This window comes from Sturnira hondurensis, unplaced genomic scaffold, assembly GCF_014824575.4.
Source record: "Sturnira hondurensis isolate 20B ecotype Veracruz unplaced genomic scaffold, ASM1482457v3 Scaffold0009719, whole genome shotgun sequence".
Classification (NCBI taxonomy): Eukaryota; Metazoa; Chordata; class Mammalia; order Chiroptera; family Phyllostomidae; genus Sturnira; species Sturnira hondurensis.
The window spans coordinates 3,186,760-3,206,148 of record NW_028082350.1 but is presented as its reverse complement, the minus strand read 5'-3'; the positions used below and the strand labels follow the sequence as shown (position 1 = coordinate 3,206,148).

At 48.5% G+C, this 19,389-nt stretch overlaps 1 protein-coding gene across 2 annotated transcripts; it reads right to left on the bottom strand.

The window, feature by feature from the left end:
• Nucleotides 1-5,356: 5,356 nt before the first annotated feature.
• Nucleotides 5,357-18,519, bottom strand: SCN2B (sodium voltage-gated channel beta subunit 2). Of its 2 annotated transcripts, none has more exons than XM_037057486.1 (4): nt 18,107-18,519; nt 10,480-10,646; nt 9,965-10,175; nt 5,357-9,244 (listed from the first exon to the last, which is right to left on the bottom strand). In XM_037057486.1, the coding sequence occupies exons 1-4, from the start codon at nt 18,174-18,176 to the stop codon at nt 9,045-9,047; spliced, it is 648 nt and encodes a 215-aa protein (XP_036913381.1). In that variant the 5' UTR covers nt 18,177-18,519; the 3' UTR covers nt 5,357-9,044. The 2 variants fall into 2 exon arrangements, with proteins under 2 accessions (XP_036913381.1, XP_036913382.1); XM_037057487.1 differs by lacking the exon at nt 18,107-18,519 and adding an exon at nt 17,959-18,066.
• Between the last annotated feature and the right edge of the window lie 870 nt (nt 18,520-19,389).

The following is a 19,389-nucleotide window of genomic DNA, read 5'->3' as shown; positions in this document are numbered from 1 at the left end:
GGATAAACCCCTAGAGTTGCTTCCCCTCTCCACTTTCACTAAGCAACCCTCTGGTTGTAAGCAGGGCCCAACCTCAGGGTTTCCATCCCGCTCAGAGTATCTGCTTGTCTTCAGCCACAATCTCTGCATCTACTGAAGTTTGACAGGGGCCAAGGGGGTTAACAGGACAGCATGCACCAAACCAACCATCAGGCATGCAGCTTAGCAGTGTAGCATGGAACTGGTACTGGCCACTTGCCCACTGCTCCCCAGCCCACCTCAAATCAGCAAGTAAGAATAAAGATTAGCCCTTCCTCCTGAACCCTCCTCACCCATCTCCACTTTCTAAGGGTTCTGGGCACAGGCAAGTAGGCAGCTACCGCCTCCATCTCTCTCTTCCTCTTTTTCTGTTTTCTGCCTCATTGTGTCCAAACATCCATCTTTTCAGGCAAAGGGGAGTAGAGAGCCCCAGACAGATAAATTCATTGGAAGGAAGAGGAAGGAAAGAGCTGAAATATCCTGACCAGGGAGATGCTCACTGGATAGCCCTAAACTAGAGGGGGGTATATGCCAACTTTCAGGAGCAGGCATCTCCTTCCCCACAGCATCTCAGAGATGGGGTGAGTCCTGGGCATCTCTTTGTTCTGGGCCACACTGTGATGGGAAGTGAAGCCCCAGGGCAGGGTCTTAGCCAACCTACTTAGTACCCAGAGCTGCGTTTACCTCTCTGCTGCTTACCATGACGCTGCACTCCCATAAAGGGACAATGGGGGCTCAGGAAGGCTGAGGGCTAGGGGCATTGGGAGGGTTTGTCATTCAGCCTGGCTACCCATGGGACTGCCTTGTCAGCTGAATGGAGATGTCCTCCTGGAACCCAAGACCTAGTCCTGCCCCTGAACTGGCATTCAGAGGAGTGTAAAATGGTATGCAGTGCCAGACAGGCTACCTGAATGTTCTGGCCCCATCCACTATGAACATTTTAGTGCGGAAGCAGTGGATCTTGTGAAGTGAGGAGAGAGGAAGGATCTGGAGCAGGAGAGGAGATGTGGCAGAGATGGAGAAGCTGAGAGAAGGGAAGTGTGGCAGCAGAGGAGCCTCTCCCTGGAGTGAAGGGTAACTTGGAGAAGTGGAAGTGTGACACAGGCCAAGCAGGAGGGGTAAGGACAGGGAGAAAACTGGCCAGCAGGTGGAGAAGCAGTGTTTACAAGCTTTCAGAAGCCAAGAGAAACGGTGGCCAGCAGAGGTCAGAGCTGTTTGCACAGAGCTGTGGGTTTAAGAGGCAGGGTGGAATATTAGGGGTCTACTAAGATAGCTTTGCCGCTACTGCCGAAGATTGTCACCTTTACCATGTTGTCCACAGTCACTTTGAGGTTAGCTCTAAGTCACCCTTTCCCCACACTCCCCTGAGTATGTTGACTGCAAGAGGCCAGTCCACTGCCTTTTCTCACAATGTGGTGTGACAGTTTGGGTATCACCCCAAAGTCTGAGTTTGACTTCTTCACTATTTTCTAGCCATGTCATGTTGTATGTATATGTACTTAGTAAAGCAGAACCTTGGTCTCCTCATCTGTGACCGTGAGAAAAGAATGCCTATTTGGGAAGCTGTCCTGAGGACTGAACCGGTTGGCACACATAGAACACTTAGTTCAGAGCCAGGCACTCACTTAATGGCAGCCGAAACTTTCTCACCCACCCCTCCACCCTCCGGCCCCTGCTCCAAGCCTTCTCAGGCTGCATATAAATCCATCGCACAGCCCTTCCCATCAGTGTCAGGGGTGGCGGAGGGCCCACAGGGTGTGTGCGTCCTGTGGGGCAGGGATGAGAAGGCAGAAGACTTTGGTGAAGCTGAGAGGGTGAAGGGAAGAAATGGGAAGAGAACCGTCACTTTTGTCTACAGTCTTAGCTATAAGGACAGGGGAAGCTTTGCCCTGGCTGAAAAGCCAAGGATGAAAGTTAAACTTGGCCTGATCTTTGGAAAGAAATTCCCAAGGGTGTTTAGCTCCTAATTTCCACCCTCTCCCAGCCTGTCTCTCACTGTGCACAGAGCTTCCCACATCCCCTCTCCCCGCCGCTGATAAATTGGGCAAAGATGAATAGGGTAAAGGAGAACAAATGTACAGAGGTGGCCTGGTGAAGAACATGACTAAGTAAGAAGGCAGAGGGGCAGGTGCAGATGTCATATTTATCTTTAGGCAAGCAATAGTTAATCCCACTTCTATCATTTGAATCCTAAAATGAGAACTGCAGAGGGTCATTGTCAGTAAATTTAAAAAGCATCTAAAAGTGTGCCCTGGCACATGAATATTCTCAACAACCCCCAAGTCATGCTTAAATACATTCCAGAATGAGGATCTCATTAGTGCAGAGAAACTCAACCCTCTGCACAGCTCTGACTTACATTCAATCGATGTCTGTGCACCAGCCCTAATGTTTTGCCTTGGTGTAAATGGGGCACGTCTAATCCCTTTCCCCTGTTGCTACAGCCCCAGCCAAGGTACCAGCCAACAGCTATGGTGCACGTTTCCCCTCCAGGTGGAATACACCCTCTTGATCTGCCCATTTTCCCACAGGAGTGACTCTCAATCTGTTGAGGTAAACATTTCCTAGTCCTGTGCCACCTGTTTACAGGGAATTTGTCCCAGTTGAGAAGTAGAGGCAGCTGTGGTTGGAATAAAAATGACTTTGCCATTGATATAAGGGAAAACCTGTCCCGTGGAATCCCAAGTAGCCAAGCTGATGTCCAGTGTCCACTTGCCCCTTCTCCCAGCATGCCCTGGACTCTCCAGGTCTTTATTGTCAGAGAAAAGGAGAAGGAAAAGGTAGCTTGCTTTTCCAAGCTACCCACACCCAGTATAACTACTATCCCATGCCCACCTCATCTATTCCTACCCCTTCCATCCTGTCTTCTCCCTTTTGTAGCCAAAGCTCTCCACTGCTCTGCAGGGAAGTGGGCCCTAGGCTAGGCTAGGCTACTCTGTTTTAGGACCGAATCTACATGTCATGTCAAGGTGCCAGGATGTAGTTTTCAGCTGGGCTTTCTTCCTCAAGTCCTCCTGAAGCTTTTGTCCACTGAGTAGTCGGGCCTATCCCAACAAAATGGTTAATGCCCCTGACACTAGCAGGGTAGCAGGCAGCCAGGAGTGACTAAAACCCGGTGAGTTCCAGGGTGAGGGATCTGTGAAGAGCAACACCACAGAGCCATCTGAGACTTCCTGCACAGCCCTGCCAGCAGACCTTCTGGAGCCCCCAAAATGCCAATCAGGCTGCCCAGCTCATATCCCATCAGGCACTGCCCCAGCCTCCTCTCCCCTGAAGTTTCTTAGATACTACTCTCATTCCCACAAGATGATAGGAAAACAAATGGCCTAAGAGTGGTCCATATAGAAATCAGTCACACTACTGGGTGTGGGAATGGGCCTCTGAAAAACGGAGCTAACAGGTATGTCTTCTTGCCTATGAACATCAGGTCGGCCTGGTGAAGGTCTTTACCTGGGGAAGAGAGACTTGGGTTTCAGCCTAGGTTCTGTCATTAGCCAACTGTGTGACTTAGGGAGAATCACTTTCTCTCTCTGAATCTCAGCTTTAAAAACTGAGCCCTTACAGGAAGCGTGGGGGTCTTTTCTAGTTAAATTCAAGCCCTGCTGGGGAGGGGCAGTCAGGAGCTTGGAATGATGTGTGCTAAGCTATGTGCTAGGCCAGACTGGGTGTGAGCTGTGGAAAGAACAGCTGATTTGGAACCCAGTGGACAATTCTGTCTTTGTCCTTGACATGACATGTGGGTTTAAGCAAGTCACTTCCTGTTCTAGTCCTCAGTTTCCCCTTTAGGAAAACCAGGAGGTTTGGCCAGACAGTCCCTGGACCCCCTCTCATCTCTGATGTTATAAAGATCTACTTACCCCCGACTCAAGATCTGTCCTGGGACTCTGAAAGCCAATGGCTCCACCTGAGCCCTGTAGGGGGTGTCAGTGGGAAGTGAAGGAGCAGTGAGAATTGAGATGCTCTTGCACAGGCAAGAGCAACCTCCACCTCAGTTGGGGGACACAGAAAGCTGATGACCAATGCTAAGCCCTAGAGTGGAAGCTAGCCTTTTCCCCACAAGGCAGCTCATTCTGCAACCAGAACTACTCCCCCAGGCTCCAAGCAGCAGGAGATTAATTTCACGGAGATGCTTGAACCAAATCCAACCCTCCCAGAAGCCAGGCCCAGCTCCAAAGTGTCCTCTCAAGTGTTCTGGGAGAAAAGCTGTAGAATGAGAAAGATGCTATCTCTACCCCAGAATGGACAAGCAAGAATCCCCAGTGCCTTTGGCTGCTGGTCTATTCCCCTGGTTCAGTTTCCCTAACTCTTCAGCACTAAAGCATCCTCTCCAACATCCCATTTTTGGAAGCCTCCAGAGGACAGACACTCTTTCGAACCAAGGTAATTTTGGTCCTGTTAAATAACAGCCACCGCTGCATAATGCTTCCACTTCCTGCCTGGCTTCTCTCTTGGTAGCAGTAGTAATCCTTGCAGGCGTTATGACTATCAGTGTCAGGATCCTTCTGGAATATTCTAAAATGTATCTGGCCACTAACCACTGACAAAGGTCTGTAAGTCACCAGGGAGCAAAGAGAAATGACAAACCAGGAGAAATGTAGGAACCAACCTCTTTGGCATTACCTTGCCATTCAGAAAATTGAGACTTTTCTTGTATGGCAAGTACGTGAGAATGTAGGTGTGTGTCTGAGAGAATAAAATACAAAGAGATATAAAAACAGGGACCAAGAGAGAAAAAGACCAAGTGTGTCTGCAATAGTGGAGCCCCTAGGCCAGGGGTTGCCTTCAGTCCTGAGCATAGGGCTGACTCAGTGGTATGTAAACAGGATACAGCAGTGTGCAGATGGGACATGAATAACCTGACTCTTCTCCCCACCACCATTGGTTATGAAGTTGCAAGAGGACAAGCTGTGATCAGCTGCCATCTATTTTTCCCCTGAATCCAGAGCAGGCAAAAGAGATGTCTGCCTAGTTAGACATAGCTTAGAAATAGGGCAGGAAGGATAGTCTACCTGTTTGCAGAAAAAAATAGACACCATCAGTGTAATAGTTAGCCCTAGGAGGCTTAAAAGATTGTCATCATCCCAGAAATAACCAAGAGCCCTTCAAGAAGTAGTTTTCAGCACCCTGTCCCCAAGGTGTTTCTGAGAGTCTTCCAGTATTCTGGGAAGGCAAAGGGGAAGAGATGAAACATGTCAACGAGAGTAGAAAGAACTTCATCCTTGGTGGGGGTCTGGCAATATTAAGTTTTACCAGGAAAGGAGTGCCAAGGGTCAGGATCCTGGCAAAGCCTCAACTTACTCCACTCTGCACGCTGAAAAAGAGCCACACTCAAGGAAAGTTCAGGGAAGACAATCTGTTTATTATAGCAATAGATCCAATGGAGAAGACAAATTGAAAAAAAAAACAAAAAACCCCACTCTGCTCCAAAAAGCAGACACATCCGAGCAGCTGGACCACAGGAGACCATTTAAGTTTGTCTCCCACCATCTCTTCCAACCACCCTATAGTACCTAAAATCTTGAGAGTACATAAGTAGTTGAGTTGTCTCCTCCAAGTACACAAACAGCAACAAAAACATTCCATAATTTGACTTTGGTGAATCAACTCAAAACATTGAGAAATGATTGTTTTCCTCCCCAATGTATCTTTTGGGGTGAGTGTAGTGAGATGTTTTATATCCATATATATAATATACCTATACCTATATATAGACTGTGTACAAATGCATCAGTAAGCTTTAATAAAGGAAGACATCAGCAAGAGGCACAGCAAGAGACACAGGCTGTCTATCCTTAAGACATAGTAGGAAGGAAAGTTTCTTGATTTATCACCCGTTCCAACTGCACCAAACCATCCCCATGGCTGGGGACTATCCTTTGGACCTGGCCAATATTTTCAATTGTCCATCTGCTTAACCTGACTTTGTACATACTTACCAGCCCAACCTCCCCAAAAGATTAACAGGGAGAAATATGGATCCAATCAGCTTTTCCTTTGTATTAACTGGGAATAAATGTGATTAGTCCTTATCTAGGGGGCAGAGATTTCCAAAGCCAGTTCCAAGGCACCTCAAGACATTTTAATCCTGAATAATTGTGCTTTGTTCTTAAAAGCTAAATTCCATGGGTTGGCCAGCCCACCTCTCTTTACAATGACCCTTGATTAAAGAGAACAGACAGATGGGGGGTTCTGAGAGAGCAGCAGAAGTGGGGCAGTTGAGAAAACCAGCAGACTGACCCAGCAGAGTGCAGTAATGGCAACATGCAGCCAGAGTAGGGCTTGGACTCCACAGTGCAGAAAAAGAAACAGCTTGCTGGTATAAACTAGAAAGCAAGGTAGAGAGCTGGCAGCTGTGGAAACATCTCATGTTTTCCCACCTCTATTCACAAAAGTTTGATTTTGTTCCCAACCTCATTGCCCTGGGGGAGGCAGCTCTATGAGACCTCTGGAGGAGATTCTAAGGGGCTTGAGAAATAGGTGCACATGAGGGTGGGCACCTGGGGCACAGGTGGTTCCTGGCCCATCCTCATCTGCTTGGACCCCTGAGACCGGTGGAGGGGACTTGCCTTCCCTAGGCCCCACTGCCCCACTGGGTCATGGCAGAGAAAAGAAGAGCCCCAGAAGTCTTGGGCTACTTTACAAAGAGTTAGCATTTCTTAGAATAAACCTAGGGAATCTTACAAATAATTGCCCTAAATGTTACAAGTTCTGGAAAAAGAAAGGTCCCCAGCCAGCATTAGAATAGATCCTCACTCATCTCAGAAGGGTACTTGAGAGTTTGCCAAAAAGTGCTATCTGCAGACTATTAAAGTGTATTACGAACACCCTTGGTTTCAGCTGGCATGAGTCGCCCACACCCACCACTGCCCTCTCCGCTGGTTGGCTTGAAAGATGGGTGATGTCTGCTTGCCCCAGGCATTCTGGTGGCTTAGCTGACCCCCACTGGCAGTGTGTTGATTGGCAGTTAGGTACTGAACAGAAGAGTTAGAATTTCAGGTTGGACTGGACCCATCCCACGCAGGAGCTATCTGGCTGGCTGGCCATCCTCCACTATGCCTTGCTTCTCACCTTCTTCCCTGTTGTATCTTCCCCCTTTCCTCCCATTCCTTCCTTCCCAGGGCTCAGATTCTGCGATCTCTTCCTTCTTCCCCAATTCCAGCCCTGAAAGTAGTAACTGTGCAAATGGAACTAGATGCACCAAAAAAATTAATCTTGGTCCCCACAGGGCTGACCTGGCAGTTCCCAACTCTGTTATGGCTTTGTGTGCATCCCCAGCACCTAACACAGTATCTGGCACATAGGAGATGCTCAATAAATGGATGTGAATTAAACTGAATGTCCTATATGCTCACTCCCCAAACTGACCATCTAATTGGCAAAGGCAGAGAATGGTCCCTGAGACTGTCACTGTCCCATCTCCACCCCTTTCCCCCAGACTCGCTCCTGTCCTGAGCTCTGATTCCCTGAGCCTGGGCAGGACCTGAGCTCCTGGAAAGCCAGGAAGAAGCTCAGCCTTGGGCAGGGGATGGGGCTTTGCCAGTGGCTCTGTCTTCATTGCCATCATTCCACTCCTGCCTCAGTCACAGACTGAAGAGGCTGGGCTCCTGGGAGACGAGCATACCTCCCTCACCTCACCTCCCTGCCAGCCCATAGAGGCCCCTCCCACAAGGACAACTAGGGCTCTGTGAATTCAAACTGGAGACTGAGGAGTCAGAGATGACAGGACCCTTGGTTTTTGTCAGTTTGAACCTCAGTTTCCCCATCTGCAGTATGAGTAACTTGGCTGGTTGATCTCCAAGGTAGCATTCTTCACATCACCAGTTTCTCTCCCTCTCTTGAGATTCCCTCTAAATTGTGAATAAAATGGCAGTGCATGTTGGATCCCCACAAATGCTACTTTCTTCTCCACAAGGGCATTGTTGGGGTGGGGAGGGTGTAACATGGCTCTAGATGGGACATGGCCGCAGCATCTCCCCTCATGCTTCCCTTAGGGCATTCCCTTCCCTGGTCTCTAGTCAGAAGTCAGATAAAAACTTCTGAGGGTAACTGGGAAAGTCTGAACAGAAGCTCTGAATGAGGCCCCCACTCTGCACATCAACTTCTCTGCCCGTGGCACTCAGCCCCTCCTCATATCTGCACCTTGGCTGCTCCTGGCCTAGGCCAATGGTCATCCTGTTAGAGAAGGTAGTCTGCAGTAAACTCATTTTACAATGGAGGCCCACCCCAGCAGTCCCTTGGCTGATGGAAATTTATCCTCTGTTGGTGGGCAGCTGTGGTGGAAAGTGACCCGGACAGCACGGCCCACCATGATTCAGCTGAGCTCTTCAGTACCACTCTCACCAAAAATCTGAAGGCATCACCAGCCAACAGAAAACCACAGGCTTCTGGGGAAGCAGCCATCAATGGAGAAGAAGATGAAAGCAAAGCTCCCTGGACCAAGGTTCATCTCCATTTGCCTCCGGTTTTGGCTTTCCTTCAATGCTCAGAAAATGCACAGTTGTCCCTTTATATGCCCCACCCCCAAGTTAAAGGAACGAACACCTCGCTACCCCCAGCCTGACAAGGCTGCTCTGGGCTGGGAGTAGAGCAATGTCCCACACATGGGTCTTCTCTGAAGCTGCTACCAGATGCATCCGTGCACTGAGAAGGCTGGACAGCTGACCCTCTCGTCTGCTACTGCTCCCTTGGGGCCCCTTCTCCCTGGGGCCCTCACACATGCCTCCTGCCTTCTCTAGGGACTGGCAGTTTTGAACCCACTTCTCTCTCCTCCAGGGGCCACACATGCCATACACCATGGCAATTTTCTCAAATTAAAGAGCGGTGGGTTACTCTTGGTGCAAGGTGGGGAATGCAAAGTGAGGGGTTCAGGAGGCATCAGGTTGGCCCTGGGATCCTGGTTCAAGAGAAGCACACCAGAGAGGGCAGGCAGGGGCACACTGTACAAGGTGGAGCGGGAGAAAGACAGGGCACAAGGGGGCCGCAGGAAGGAGAACAGGGTACGAGGGGGCCACAGGACCAGCCGCCTGTTACTTGGCACCACCGTCAGCATTGCCCTCACCATCTGTCTTGCCCTCCTCCTCTGTCTTCAGGTCATCCGTGCTCAGTTTCTGCTCTTTTTTCCTCCTCACGCACTTCACTATCATCAGCACCAAGATGACCACAGCCAGGAACCCCCCCACAGAGGCTCCCACGATCACTGCCACTGTGGAATCCCGCTCAGGGGGCTCTGGAGAGGGAAAAGAAAGAGACCCACTGAATGCTAGGGCTGAAAAAGGGAGCCTGCCCACTGTTCCCTGCTCCTGCAGTGTGTGGGGGGTGCTCCTGGCTTTACTCTCCTCCAGAAAGAACTGTGGGCAAAACCAAAAATCAACCCAGGCCATTTATCTCTAAGTTCCCCCACCCCCCAAATCTCAGGATGCCCAAAAGCCTCAGAGGAGGGCAGTATAAGGCAGTATTTAAGAGTGTGGATTTTGAGATCAAATAGACCCAAATCTGAGTCCTGATTTTGTTACTTACTAATTGTGTGATCTTAGATAACATCCTTTCTAAGCCTCAGTTTCCTCACTTGTAAAACAACAGTACCTCCCTCATAATGTTTTATGAGGATGAGATATGATAATGCATATAGAGTTTAGTCCTATAACTGAGCACAGTGAGCACCCAATAAATGAACACTGCTATAATGATTCCTGAGATTGTGATCATGATTGGTAGCATTGTAAGGACTCTCTGAGACATGTTTCCATGTCCTTAAGGGCTAGAGGGAGGAAAATAGATGCTCTGTATGCAACACAAGCTGTCGATCCCTCTGCTCAGGAAGACACAGCCCCTCCCAAGGAGCCCTGAGCTAATGCCACTGGAGAACAGTTGAGAGTCACTGGCCAGGAGCAGTCAGGGGTCTGCACTGCAGCCACTGCAGCCCTGCTCCCCTCTGCCTGCCCCTCACCTTCCATGAGGACCTGCAGGTGGATCCTGCCATGGCCACGGTGGCGGTCGGGTGGATTCATGATGTAGCAGTTATATAGGCCTTCATCCTCGATTCGCACGTTTTTCAGTGTCACTGACACATCGTATTTGCCAGGGTTCCCCGAGAACTCCACTCGGTCTCGGAACCGCTCCAACTTCAGATTAATGATCTTCATGCGAAACTGGAGGAACTAGAGGTGGGCAAGGAACCAGATGGGGGACTGGATGAGCAAGGAGCTGCAAGGAAAATGGGATGCCTCCCCTCTCTGCACTCTTTTACCTGGAAGACAGATAGTTACCTCCAGACCTCCACCACCCTTCCCAGGGCCACCCAACATGACAACATTCCTTCTGCTAAAGCCCTGTGGAGCAAACAGTCCACCAAGGTACTATAGGGTCCTGGTCCAGTGTAGGGGCAGGTGGTGGGAAAGATGGGTCTCATGCTGCATGAACTCCTGCCTCCTTCCCCAACCCCACCTACATCCCAGGACTCACCATCTCCTCAGAGCAGTTACTACACTCCTGGTAAGTCCAGTTCAGGGAGAACTGTTTGTGGTTCACTGTGTAGCAGGAGTTGAAGGTGCAGGCCAGGCGGGCATCAGAGCCATTGAGCACATTGAGGGTGGTAGGTACTGTGACTTCCATGCTTCTCCCTGGTGGCACTGCAGACAAAGTCACAAGCTGGTGAGTATTCTGGCTGAATACAGGACCAGGGAAAGGCAAGCCTGCTGTATCTGGTGAGAAGTGGAGCAGAGCTATGGCTAAGGGCTGGGTCCCTTATGGCTGAAATTAGCAAGGGGTCAGGGTGGAGTGGGCAAGGCTCATAAGGGGCAACTGGTGTGGCCCTGGGGGTAAATTAGGGAGAGAACAAGGCTGGGGTAGAGAGAGACCAAATCATCTGTCAAGCCAGGGTCGGACAAATGGCCCCAAGCCTTTCCCAGGACCATCATAGGGCAGCCCCTCCTCCTAGCCATCCTGCTCCAGTCCTGCCATTGCTGTCTGCTGGCTAAAGACCTTAGAAAAAATTTTTCAGTGAGCTGGCCTCAGTTTCCCCCATCTTCTCCACCACTTCCAAACATCTCTGCTGAGCCAAAGCCCTTATAGCCGAAGAGGCAGTATCCTCCATGAGGCAGGCAGCAGTGAGCACTGAGGACAAATAGAGACTCTAAAGGCCTCACACCCCATGCCCCAAGGCCAGAGCAGTGCCCAGCCCAGCTTCTTTGCCACCCCCAGGTTTCCAACAGGCAGGAAAGAGGGCAAACAAGCAGTGGGAGGGAAGAGGTGCCCCAGAAGAAGAGACTAAGGGACCAAGTGACCAAGCAATGGGTCTACAAGGACAAGAGTCCCTTTGGAGACGTCAGGCCTGGAAATGCTGCAGCAAACAATCTGATCAGGCTGAAAGGGTAACAGAGTGGGAACAGAAGATTTCTGTGGAATTCTACCCAGTGTAGGAGACCTGGGTATGGGACTAAGAAAGGCCCGTCCCACTCTGACATTCTAAGCAGATCAGAGTCTAGCTAGGGTGAGGCAGTAAGCTAAAGCTGCAGTGCCCTCTACAGGACAGAAAGCCTGCAGCACAAACTTTAAGGCAGGGGTGTCCAACTCATTTTCAAGGGGGGGAGGGTGCCACATGACCCTCCCAGTTGCCTGTAAAGGGCCAAAATAATTTTATGACCGTGTAAATGCAACTACTCCTTAACTGTTAAGGAGTTGAAATTACATCTGGCCATTTGAAGGCAACCGCAAGGCTGATGTGGCCCCTGGTGAAAATGAGTTGGACACCCCTGCTTTAAGGGGACATCCACTCTCAAGGTCATGCAATACCTCTTTAAATTTTGCACCCAGGCACCTCACTTGCCTTACCTGAATCCTGGCCTTAATTCTAAGATTCTCTGCTGATATTGCTAAAGCCTCATCCCAAAAGATTAATTTATTTATAGAGGACAAACAGTAATGTTCAGCATCAATCTTTCATTCACTCATTTACCAAATATTTATAAACTACCTACTATGTTCTTAGTCTAGGCCCTGGGGAATATTGTTGTGAACCAGACAGGTAGAGTTACTGCAACATGGAGCTTGTATTCTAGGGAGAGGACAGAAATTAACAAGGAAAGGAAAGAATAATGTGACTTTTGGTAGTGATACATGGCAAGGGTTGTAAGAAATAAAGCAAGGTGATGGGATGTTTTGTATCAGAAGTCAGGGAAGACTGCTCTGAGCAGGTGACATGCAGGCAGCCCCTGGCTAAAGTGAGGGAGTGAGCTGTTTGAAATTTGGACTCAAGTTCCAAGGCAGTAGAATATCAAAAGGAAAGTCCCAGTGGTTGCATTGAGCTTTGCATGTCTGAGGCACAAGGAATAGAGTGATCAAGAGGTTTTATGGTGAGACCTGAGGTCCCAGAGTCAGGCAGGGACAAAGTTCAGGGTCTGCGGGCCCAAACACAGACTCAAGATTTAATTCCTCGGAGTGAATACAGGAAACCACTAGGGATTGGGTGCAGGGGCAACTAGGAAGCTGTCCAGGCAAAAGCTGTTCTTGTCTGTACCGGAATAGTATACACATAGAGATCTGATTAGATGTGGGTTCAACCCCAGCTCTCCCTTCAATGCGTTGCAAGACCACGGGCAAGATCCTTCACCCTCTAAGCCTCTGTCCACTCCTCTGTAGAACACAGCTGATGACCCCACCTCCTGTAGTTACGATAATTAAACAAGACAAAGTATATAAAGCACAGTGCAGTCTGCCCCATGGTAAGTGCTCAGCAATTGGGAGCATTCATCCTAACTTCTCCTCAAGACCCATTCATCTAGACAGAAAGGGCTCTGAGGCAGTCTCCTGGTAGAGGGCACCCTCAGAGCATGGCCCCTGCAGGACTCCACTTTCAAATTCTTGTGTTGTGCAAAGCTGCAGGGCTCCACCCCACGGCAGCCTGAAAGGGGAGATACCAAGTCCTTCTGCTCAGCCTGGCCCTTAGGATGAGTGGCCAGGCCAATAGGCAGGACTTAAGAACAGGAGACACTGACCTGGAAGTCATAACAAAGAAGCCCTAGCCTAGATGGAGGGATAGGCATGCAGACCCGCAAGGCCAGGTCTCCCAGGTATACACTAAAGTGCTCATTAGGGGAGTAGGAATTGGAGAGGGTAAGTAGACCCACCAAGAAGAACAAAACCCAGTTCTCTCTCCACATTCATAGCCATTATGAAAACACCTTGCAAAGCTCCAGGCAAGGAGGAAGTATGCAGTAAATAGCATCTCGGCCGCGCCACCCCCCCCCCCGCCCCCGCCCCCAACACACACGCTCTGCACAGGCAGAGAAATCTGCAGAGAAGGAACCTGGTGGGGCCTTGTCCTGAGCTTACCTCATCTCCTAGGAACTCTCTGCTTCTCTAGCACTTTCCTCGAGAGGGCCTGCTACCTCCCCAGCCCCCAGCCAAAGAAGCCTCCAAGTGACACCAGGAAGTAGGAGCTGTAAATCTGCCTGACCCATCCCCGGCCTCTGTCCTGTCGGCCTCTGTCCTGTCGTAGCTTACGACATCATTCCTATCAGAACTTCAACCCAATGAGACAGCACCCTGCTGCGTAGGTGGTCAGCGACATGGAGCGCAACGGGACTTTCATGGCTGGCAAGAGTGGGTACAGACAGAGAGGTGCAATGCGAGGTCCTTCCCCAGAATCCAGGACACTGGGGTCCTGCAGGAAGCACACTAGGTGGAATACGCATGCCCTCTACTGGTCAGAGAGGTCCACAGCCAAGTCCCAATTGCAGAGTAAAGGAATAGGGAGTTACCATTCAGAGGAAGCCAGAGCAGGGACCCTCAGGAATTGTAGAACTAGCCCCACTGTCTTACCAGTGAGACCCTGAGGCCCTGAGAGAGAGAGACACACACACACAGAGTATGGGGCAAGCTGGGGCCAGAACCATGTTTCTGACTCCTAGTCCATAACACCTCACCTGGATCTCAGGCTCAAGCCAGAAGCCTTAGTCCTTTCACCCATCCAGGCCCTCATTAAAAACAAGTAAACCAACCCAATTAGACTGTAAGGAAGGAAAATCTTGATCGCTTGATGAATTCTGCAACTTCAGGAAAGTACCCGATCCACAGCTAGGGCTACAAAAGGATATAATAATAACAAGGTGCTTAATGTGTTATAGGCACTGTTTAAGCACTCTATAGGTACCATGTTTAATACTCACAACACTATTACACCTCCACCTTCCCAATGAGGAAATTAAGAAAAAAGGAGTTAAATGAATAGCCCAAGTTAGCTAAGTGGCAAAGCCAGATTTGAACCCAGGATGCCAGGTTCTAGACAGAAGGTTGAGGGATTGAGGCTGGTAGGGAGGGTGCAATTGTTTTTCAAGGTGTCCCCGGGATCAGATCTCCTGCTATCTACACAGTAGGTCCAGCCACCACTTCTGGGCAGGCTTGCCAAAGGGGAATGTTTCTGTTTAAAGGAACTTCCGTACAAGGGGAGCCCATAGTCTTCCTGGTTGTTTGGCACCAGCCAGATCTGGGGCCTGGATTTCTTGATTTCCAGGAAGTGACAGAGGAAGTGATGATCCACAGGGATCATCAGCAATAAGGATGTAGATTTTGATCTTAGTTCCAAACTGCACTAGTGCCAGGCTTCTCCATGTTCCCTGGCCTTTCAGGCCCCATTATCATCCACTGTTTTCACTGGTCCATCTTGTAGCAATTACAAAAGTTTGCTCATCTCTTGCCAAACACTATCTCCTACAGAGACTAGAAGCTAATTCTCCTCACTCCTCTTTCCAACCCTGTACCAAACTATAAAGTAGGTTTACTTTCTGCTTGGTTAAAAAAAGAAAGACAGTCTAAGCAGAGGTTATCTCTAAGATCTTCTGGACCATACCATCTCCTGGGGTAACCCTGGCTTCTCAGGCAAGTGTGCACCCCAAGCTTCTGTCTCCTGCACTGCCTTATCACTCAGACTTACCCCAGGCTTCCCTCAAGGCCCAGTCCACTCCTGTGTGGCCATGACAGAAATTCACCCCAAACCTCCACTGGCTTCCTGTTGCTCTCAGGATCAAGTCCAGGCTCTGGCATGCGGCTTCCAAACCCTTTGCACTCTGGGACCAAACTCCATGCTTGTGTCCTGTCCTGCCAGTTTCCAACCCTCAGTGCTTCCTCCACTCCAGTGACCCCAGAGTCCTTACTTTTCTGAAAACACCACCCTCTCTCACTGCTCCTTTTTTGACAATGTAACACGTTTTTGCCTCAAGTTAGGAAGCTAGTTCACCCTTCTCCTTCTGGGGTCCTCCCACTCACACCGCAGATGCCAGCTCATAAAGTATCGCCTGACAGCCTCCCAGTGCCTATGTCCTCTCCCCAGCCTGGTTCTACCGATTCCATATGACTGGGAGTCAGAATGGCACAGTGGCCTAGACCAGGAATCTTAGTGCCCTGATCTGATCTTAGGCAACATAGTTAACCTGCCAGAACCACAGTTTCCACACCCATGAAATGGGGAACAACAATAGGACCTCCATCTTTGGGCTGTTGTGAGGATTAAATAACTTACTAGTGTATAAAGTTCACGGCAGTGCCTGGCACAGAGTCAGTCCAGGACAAAAGTTAGCTGCTATTATTATTATCATCATCATCATCATCATCATCATCATCATCACAGCATATTCAATGCTGGGTTCCTATTATTTGTTTATGTGTCTGCATCTCTCCCAAGGCTCTGAGGAACTGATTCTTATTCATCCTGGTATCCCTGGACCCAGAACAATATGTGACACTCAATAGAAGTCTGTAGAAGAAAGGAAAGGTATTGCCCCCACCCCGCTGTGTCTGGGTCCCAATAGCAGATATGTTCAGTGGGCCTGAGTGAGGACCAGATCCAACTTCTAGGCCTTGCCCAACATAACCCAGACTTTGGTAACCAAGCCAATGACCACAGATTCAATGGTCTTGAGAAAAATCTCTGGGACAGCCCAAGCATTTGGATTGTTTCTAGCTAAAAACCAGTCTCCCATGCTTTTGTTGTGTGTACAGCAGATTGCCCAGCTTTCCCCCTTTGCCAGCTGTGTAATCATCCTCGCCAACTCCATCCCTGACAGTACCCTCCCTTGTCACTTATAGCATCCCTCCATCTTGAGGACTGATGTTATTACAACTCCCAAAGTGCCACTGTCCACCTCAGCCCTCAGCCTTGGAGTGCCAGGGTGAGCCTCACCACAGCACCAACCAATTCATGCTGTGTTTCCCTGCCTGCATCCTCTCCTCACCCACATTTGCAGAGGCTTCAGCTTCCTCCCATCACTATGTCACAGCCCCCGTGCCCTATCATCCTTACCCCAGAATCCATCTTTCCCTGAGTCATATCCTCCTCCTGGTTACCCAGCCCTTTCACTTAAATAAGGCCCTCACAAGGCTGCCTCCCTCCCACAGAGAGCTCCCCCTAACTCCAGATGGATGTCCCCTGTCCTCCATCCCCAACTTTTTGCATGTAATTGAGATTCTCTGATCAATTAGGTTAATAGGGCAGTAACATTTCTTGAACATTGGGAGCAGTAGAGGTCAACAGTTAAGAACTTGCTGAAGTCAGACAAACAGGCATTCAAATCTCAGCTCACTTACTCATCATGTGACCTTATTGGGCAAATGACTTAACTTCTCTGTACTTGTTTCTTCACCTGTAACATGAGGATAATAACAGCATCTACCTCATACAATTACTGACTATGGTGAGGACAAAACAAGTTGTACAGTGCCTGGGCATGTGAAATACATTCATAAAGGTTACTAACCTATTGTTGAGCACCTGACCCACTTATATGCCAGACTCACAAAAACACACACAGCAGGTATTCTCCAGTTTATCCATTAAAGAACTGAAGCTCAGAGGGTTTGAGTAACTTGACCATGGATATGAAATAAATGACAAAGGTGGCCTCCAATCTAGATCAGTTTCCACGGTTCGTGCTCTTTTGTACTGCCACACATATCAGCTATCTTGTTAATATGTCCGGTAACTCAGCAAAGTTAATAAGTCTTATCCTGCAGGCTTCCTGGGGCTTGCACTGTCTGTTTAGCACTCCTGCCAAAATAATCTATCCAGCACAGCACACCAGAGAGAGAAAGAGAGACTTTGTGATAGGAATATTGACTTTGTCAATATTCTTATTGACAATCCTTGGACTTCACTGTCAACTGCAGCAATGAACACATTTAGTAGCAAAAATGAAACAACCTATAAAGCAGTCTTGCAAATAACTCTCTAGCCCACCTATCCACCAAAAAAATCCGTGAATGGTCAAATATGAAATAAACATTTGAATCACTGGAGAGGGCAGTCTGCAAGGCAAGGCTGGGCTGGACATTTCTGAGACATGGTCTTAAAGGGCCATAGCTGCACTAACCTATGATTTCCTTTTCCTTTTCTTCTGGATCTCTTCACCTGACCCTTCCCCCACTCCATGTGGCCCAAGCCAGAGGTGTCTTCTCTGTCAGTGTCTGCAGCAGTAAATCTCCTCACAATCCAGAGATCATTCCTCAAGCTTCCTACCCACTTCCAACACACTGCAAAAAATCAGTGATAACAGGTTTCCGGGAAGCCAGACCCAGATTCAACTTTCCATCCCCTACTACCCCACATAGTGTCTCCTAATACTATAAATCCACCATATTCGAAGGATCAAGTTTCACAAAAGAAGCTCCTTAAAGGAGCATTAAGTCTCAGGACCCCACATTTGCAACAGCATTTTAAAAAATCCATAAAGAGACTCTGGATGTATCTACATGCCTGCTCCCCGCACCCTCAACACACACACACACACACACACACACACACACACACACGTCCAGTTCAAGGCAATCCAAACAAAAATCAGCTCCCCTGACAACTGTCATCCCTGTCAACACTGAGCATTTCTGTGACCAAGCAGTCCCTGCGTCATGTATTTCTGTGACCAAGCAGTCCCAGCGTCATGTACTCCCTACTATTATCATCCCAGTTCAGGCACCTTTCTTCCCAAAGACACCAAAGAGAAGCTCTAGCCACATCTTTCCTGCCCCTGCCCCCATCCTCTTCCAGTCATGGATGCCCTTCTGGACCCTCAGAAGCATGCAGATGCGCAGTGTAACTTACCCAAAGAGAGAAAGAGACTGAGCCCTGTGAGGCTGAAAGCAGGGCGAGGTAGCCGGGCATCTTTGTGCATTTTCAGAGACTGAGATGATAATCAAGATATGGGAGAGGGTAATAATGAGGGGCTGAGGGCTACAAGGAAGGAATTGTCAGGTGCTAAAAAAATGCACGGATGTACTTCAAAGACACATACAAAGTTAAGGAAGCTTTATTTTCATCTCTCTAACATGGCCGGTCTGTATGTTGCAGCTAAAAAGAAAGAGGGAGTGTGTGAGGAAGAGAGAGAAAAAAAGGGGGGTGGGGGAAGGATAGAGTAAATTTTGTGGTTGTTGGATTTCAAAAAGCAGGTGGGAGGGCATAAAAAGTCTTTCTGAAAAGAAGGATGCCCAGAAATATTCACCCTCTAAAACAAGAACTAAAGCAAATCCTGTCTTTCTTCTTAACTTGAATCATTGTTGGATTTTGAAAGCTCTTAGAGAAACCAATTGATTTCAAAGCTGCTGTAAGGGTGAGGGGACTCTTTTTGTCATTTAAAAACACCCCAGAAGGAGGTACTTGTTTTTATGTTATTTGGAAAGAGTTCAGGAAAGTGAGTCAGGAGATTTTCAGGAATTAAGGTCTTCCTCAGTTTTCTAGTATTTTCACTGAAAACAGAATACGTCAAAGCAAGCCAGTGTAAAAAAAAAAATACCTAAGAGATCTCACAATGGGATCTAATGGGAATCAAATCAACAGTAAAAAGATTTTTGAGACAAGTGGAAAAAAATAAACATGGGCTAGGTGTTGTATTAATGAAAAGTTCTTAATCTTGTTGGGTGTGATAAAAATACTGTGGCTATGTTCTTTAACTATTTTAAAGATTTTATTTATTTATCTTTAGAGGGGAAGGGAAGGAGAGGGGGAAAGAAATATTAATGTTTGGTTGCCTCTCGTGCGTCCCCTGCTGGGAACTGGCCTGCAACCCAGGCGTGTGCCCTGACTGGGAATCGAACCTCGATCTTCTGGTTCGAAGGCCTGCACTCAATCCACTGAGCTACACCAGCCAGGGCTTTAACATTTTTACCTACTACACACACCAGAGTATTTACAGATGAAATGACATGATGACTAGAATTTGCTTTAAAATATTCTAGGACAAAATAAAATTAGGGGAGGTATGTGTTGTTGGCTGTTAAAACTAGTGATGGGTGCAAAGAGTTCATTTAAGTTCTCTTTTCTGTTATATTTGAAATTTTGAAGAAAAAAATAGGCTAATATCACAAATAGGAGAACTTGAGATGGAGTGC

Excerpts from the sequence above, each read along its gene's own strand:
- SCN2B (XM_037057486.1), bottom strand. The coding sequence starts at position 18,176 with ATGCACAAAGATGCCCGGCTACCTCGCCCTGCTTTCAGCCTCACAGGG. Across the intron at positions 10,647-18,106 it reads CAGTCTCTTTCTCTCTTTGG|TGCCACCAGGGAGAAGCATG; the intron begins GTAAGTTACACT and ends CTTTGTCTGCAG. Across the intron at positions 10,176-10,479 it reads GTAACTGCTCTGAGGAGATG|TTCCTCCAGTTTCGCATGAA; the intron begins GTGAGTCCTGGG and ends GCCCACCTCTAG.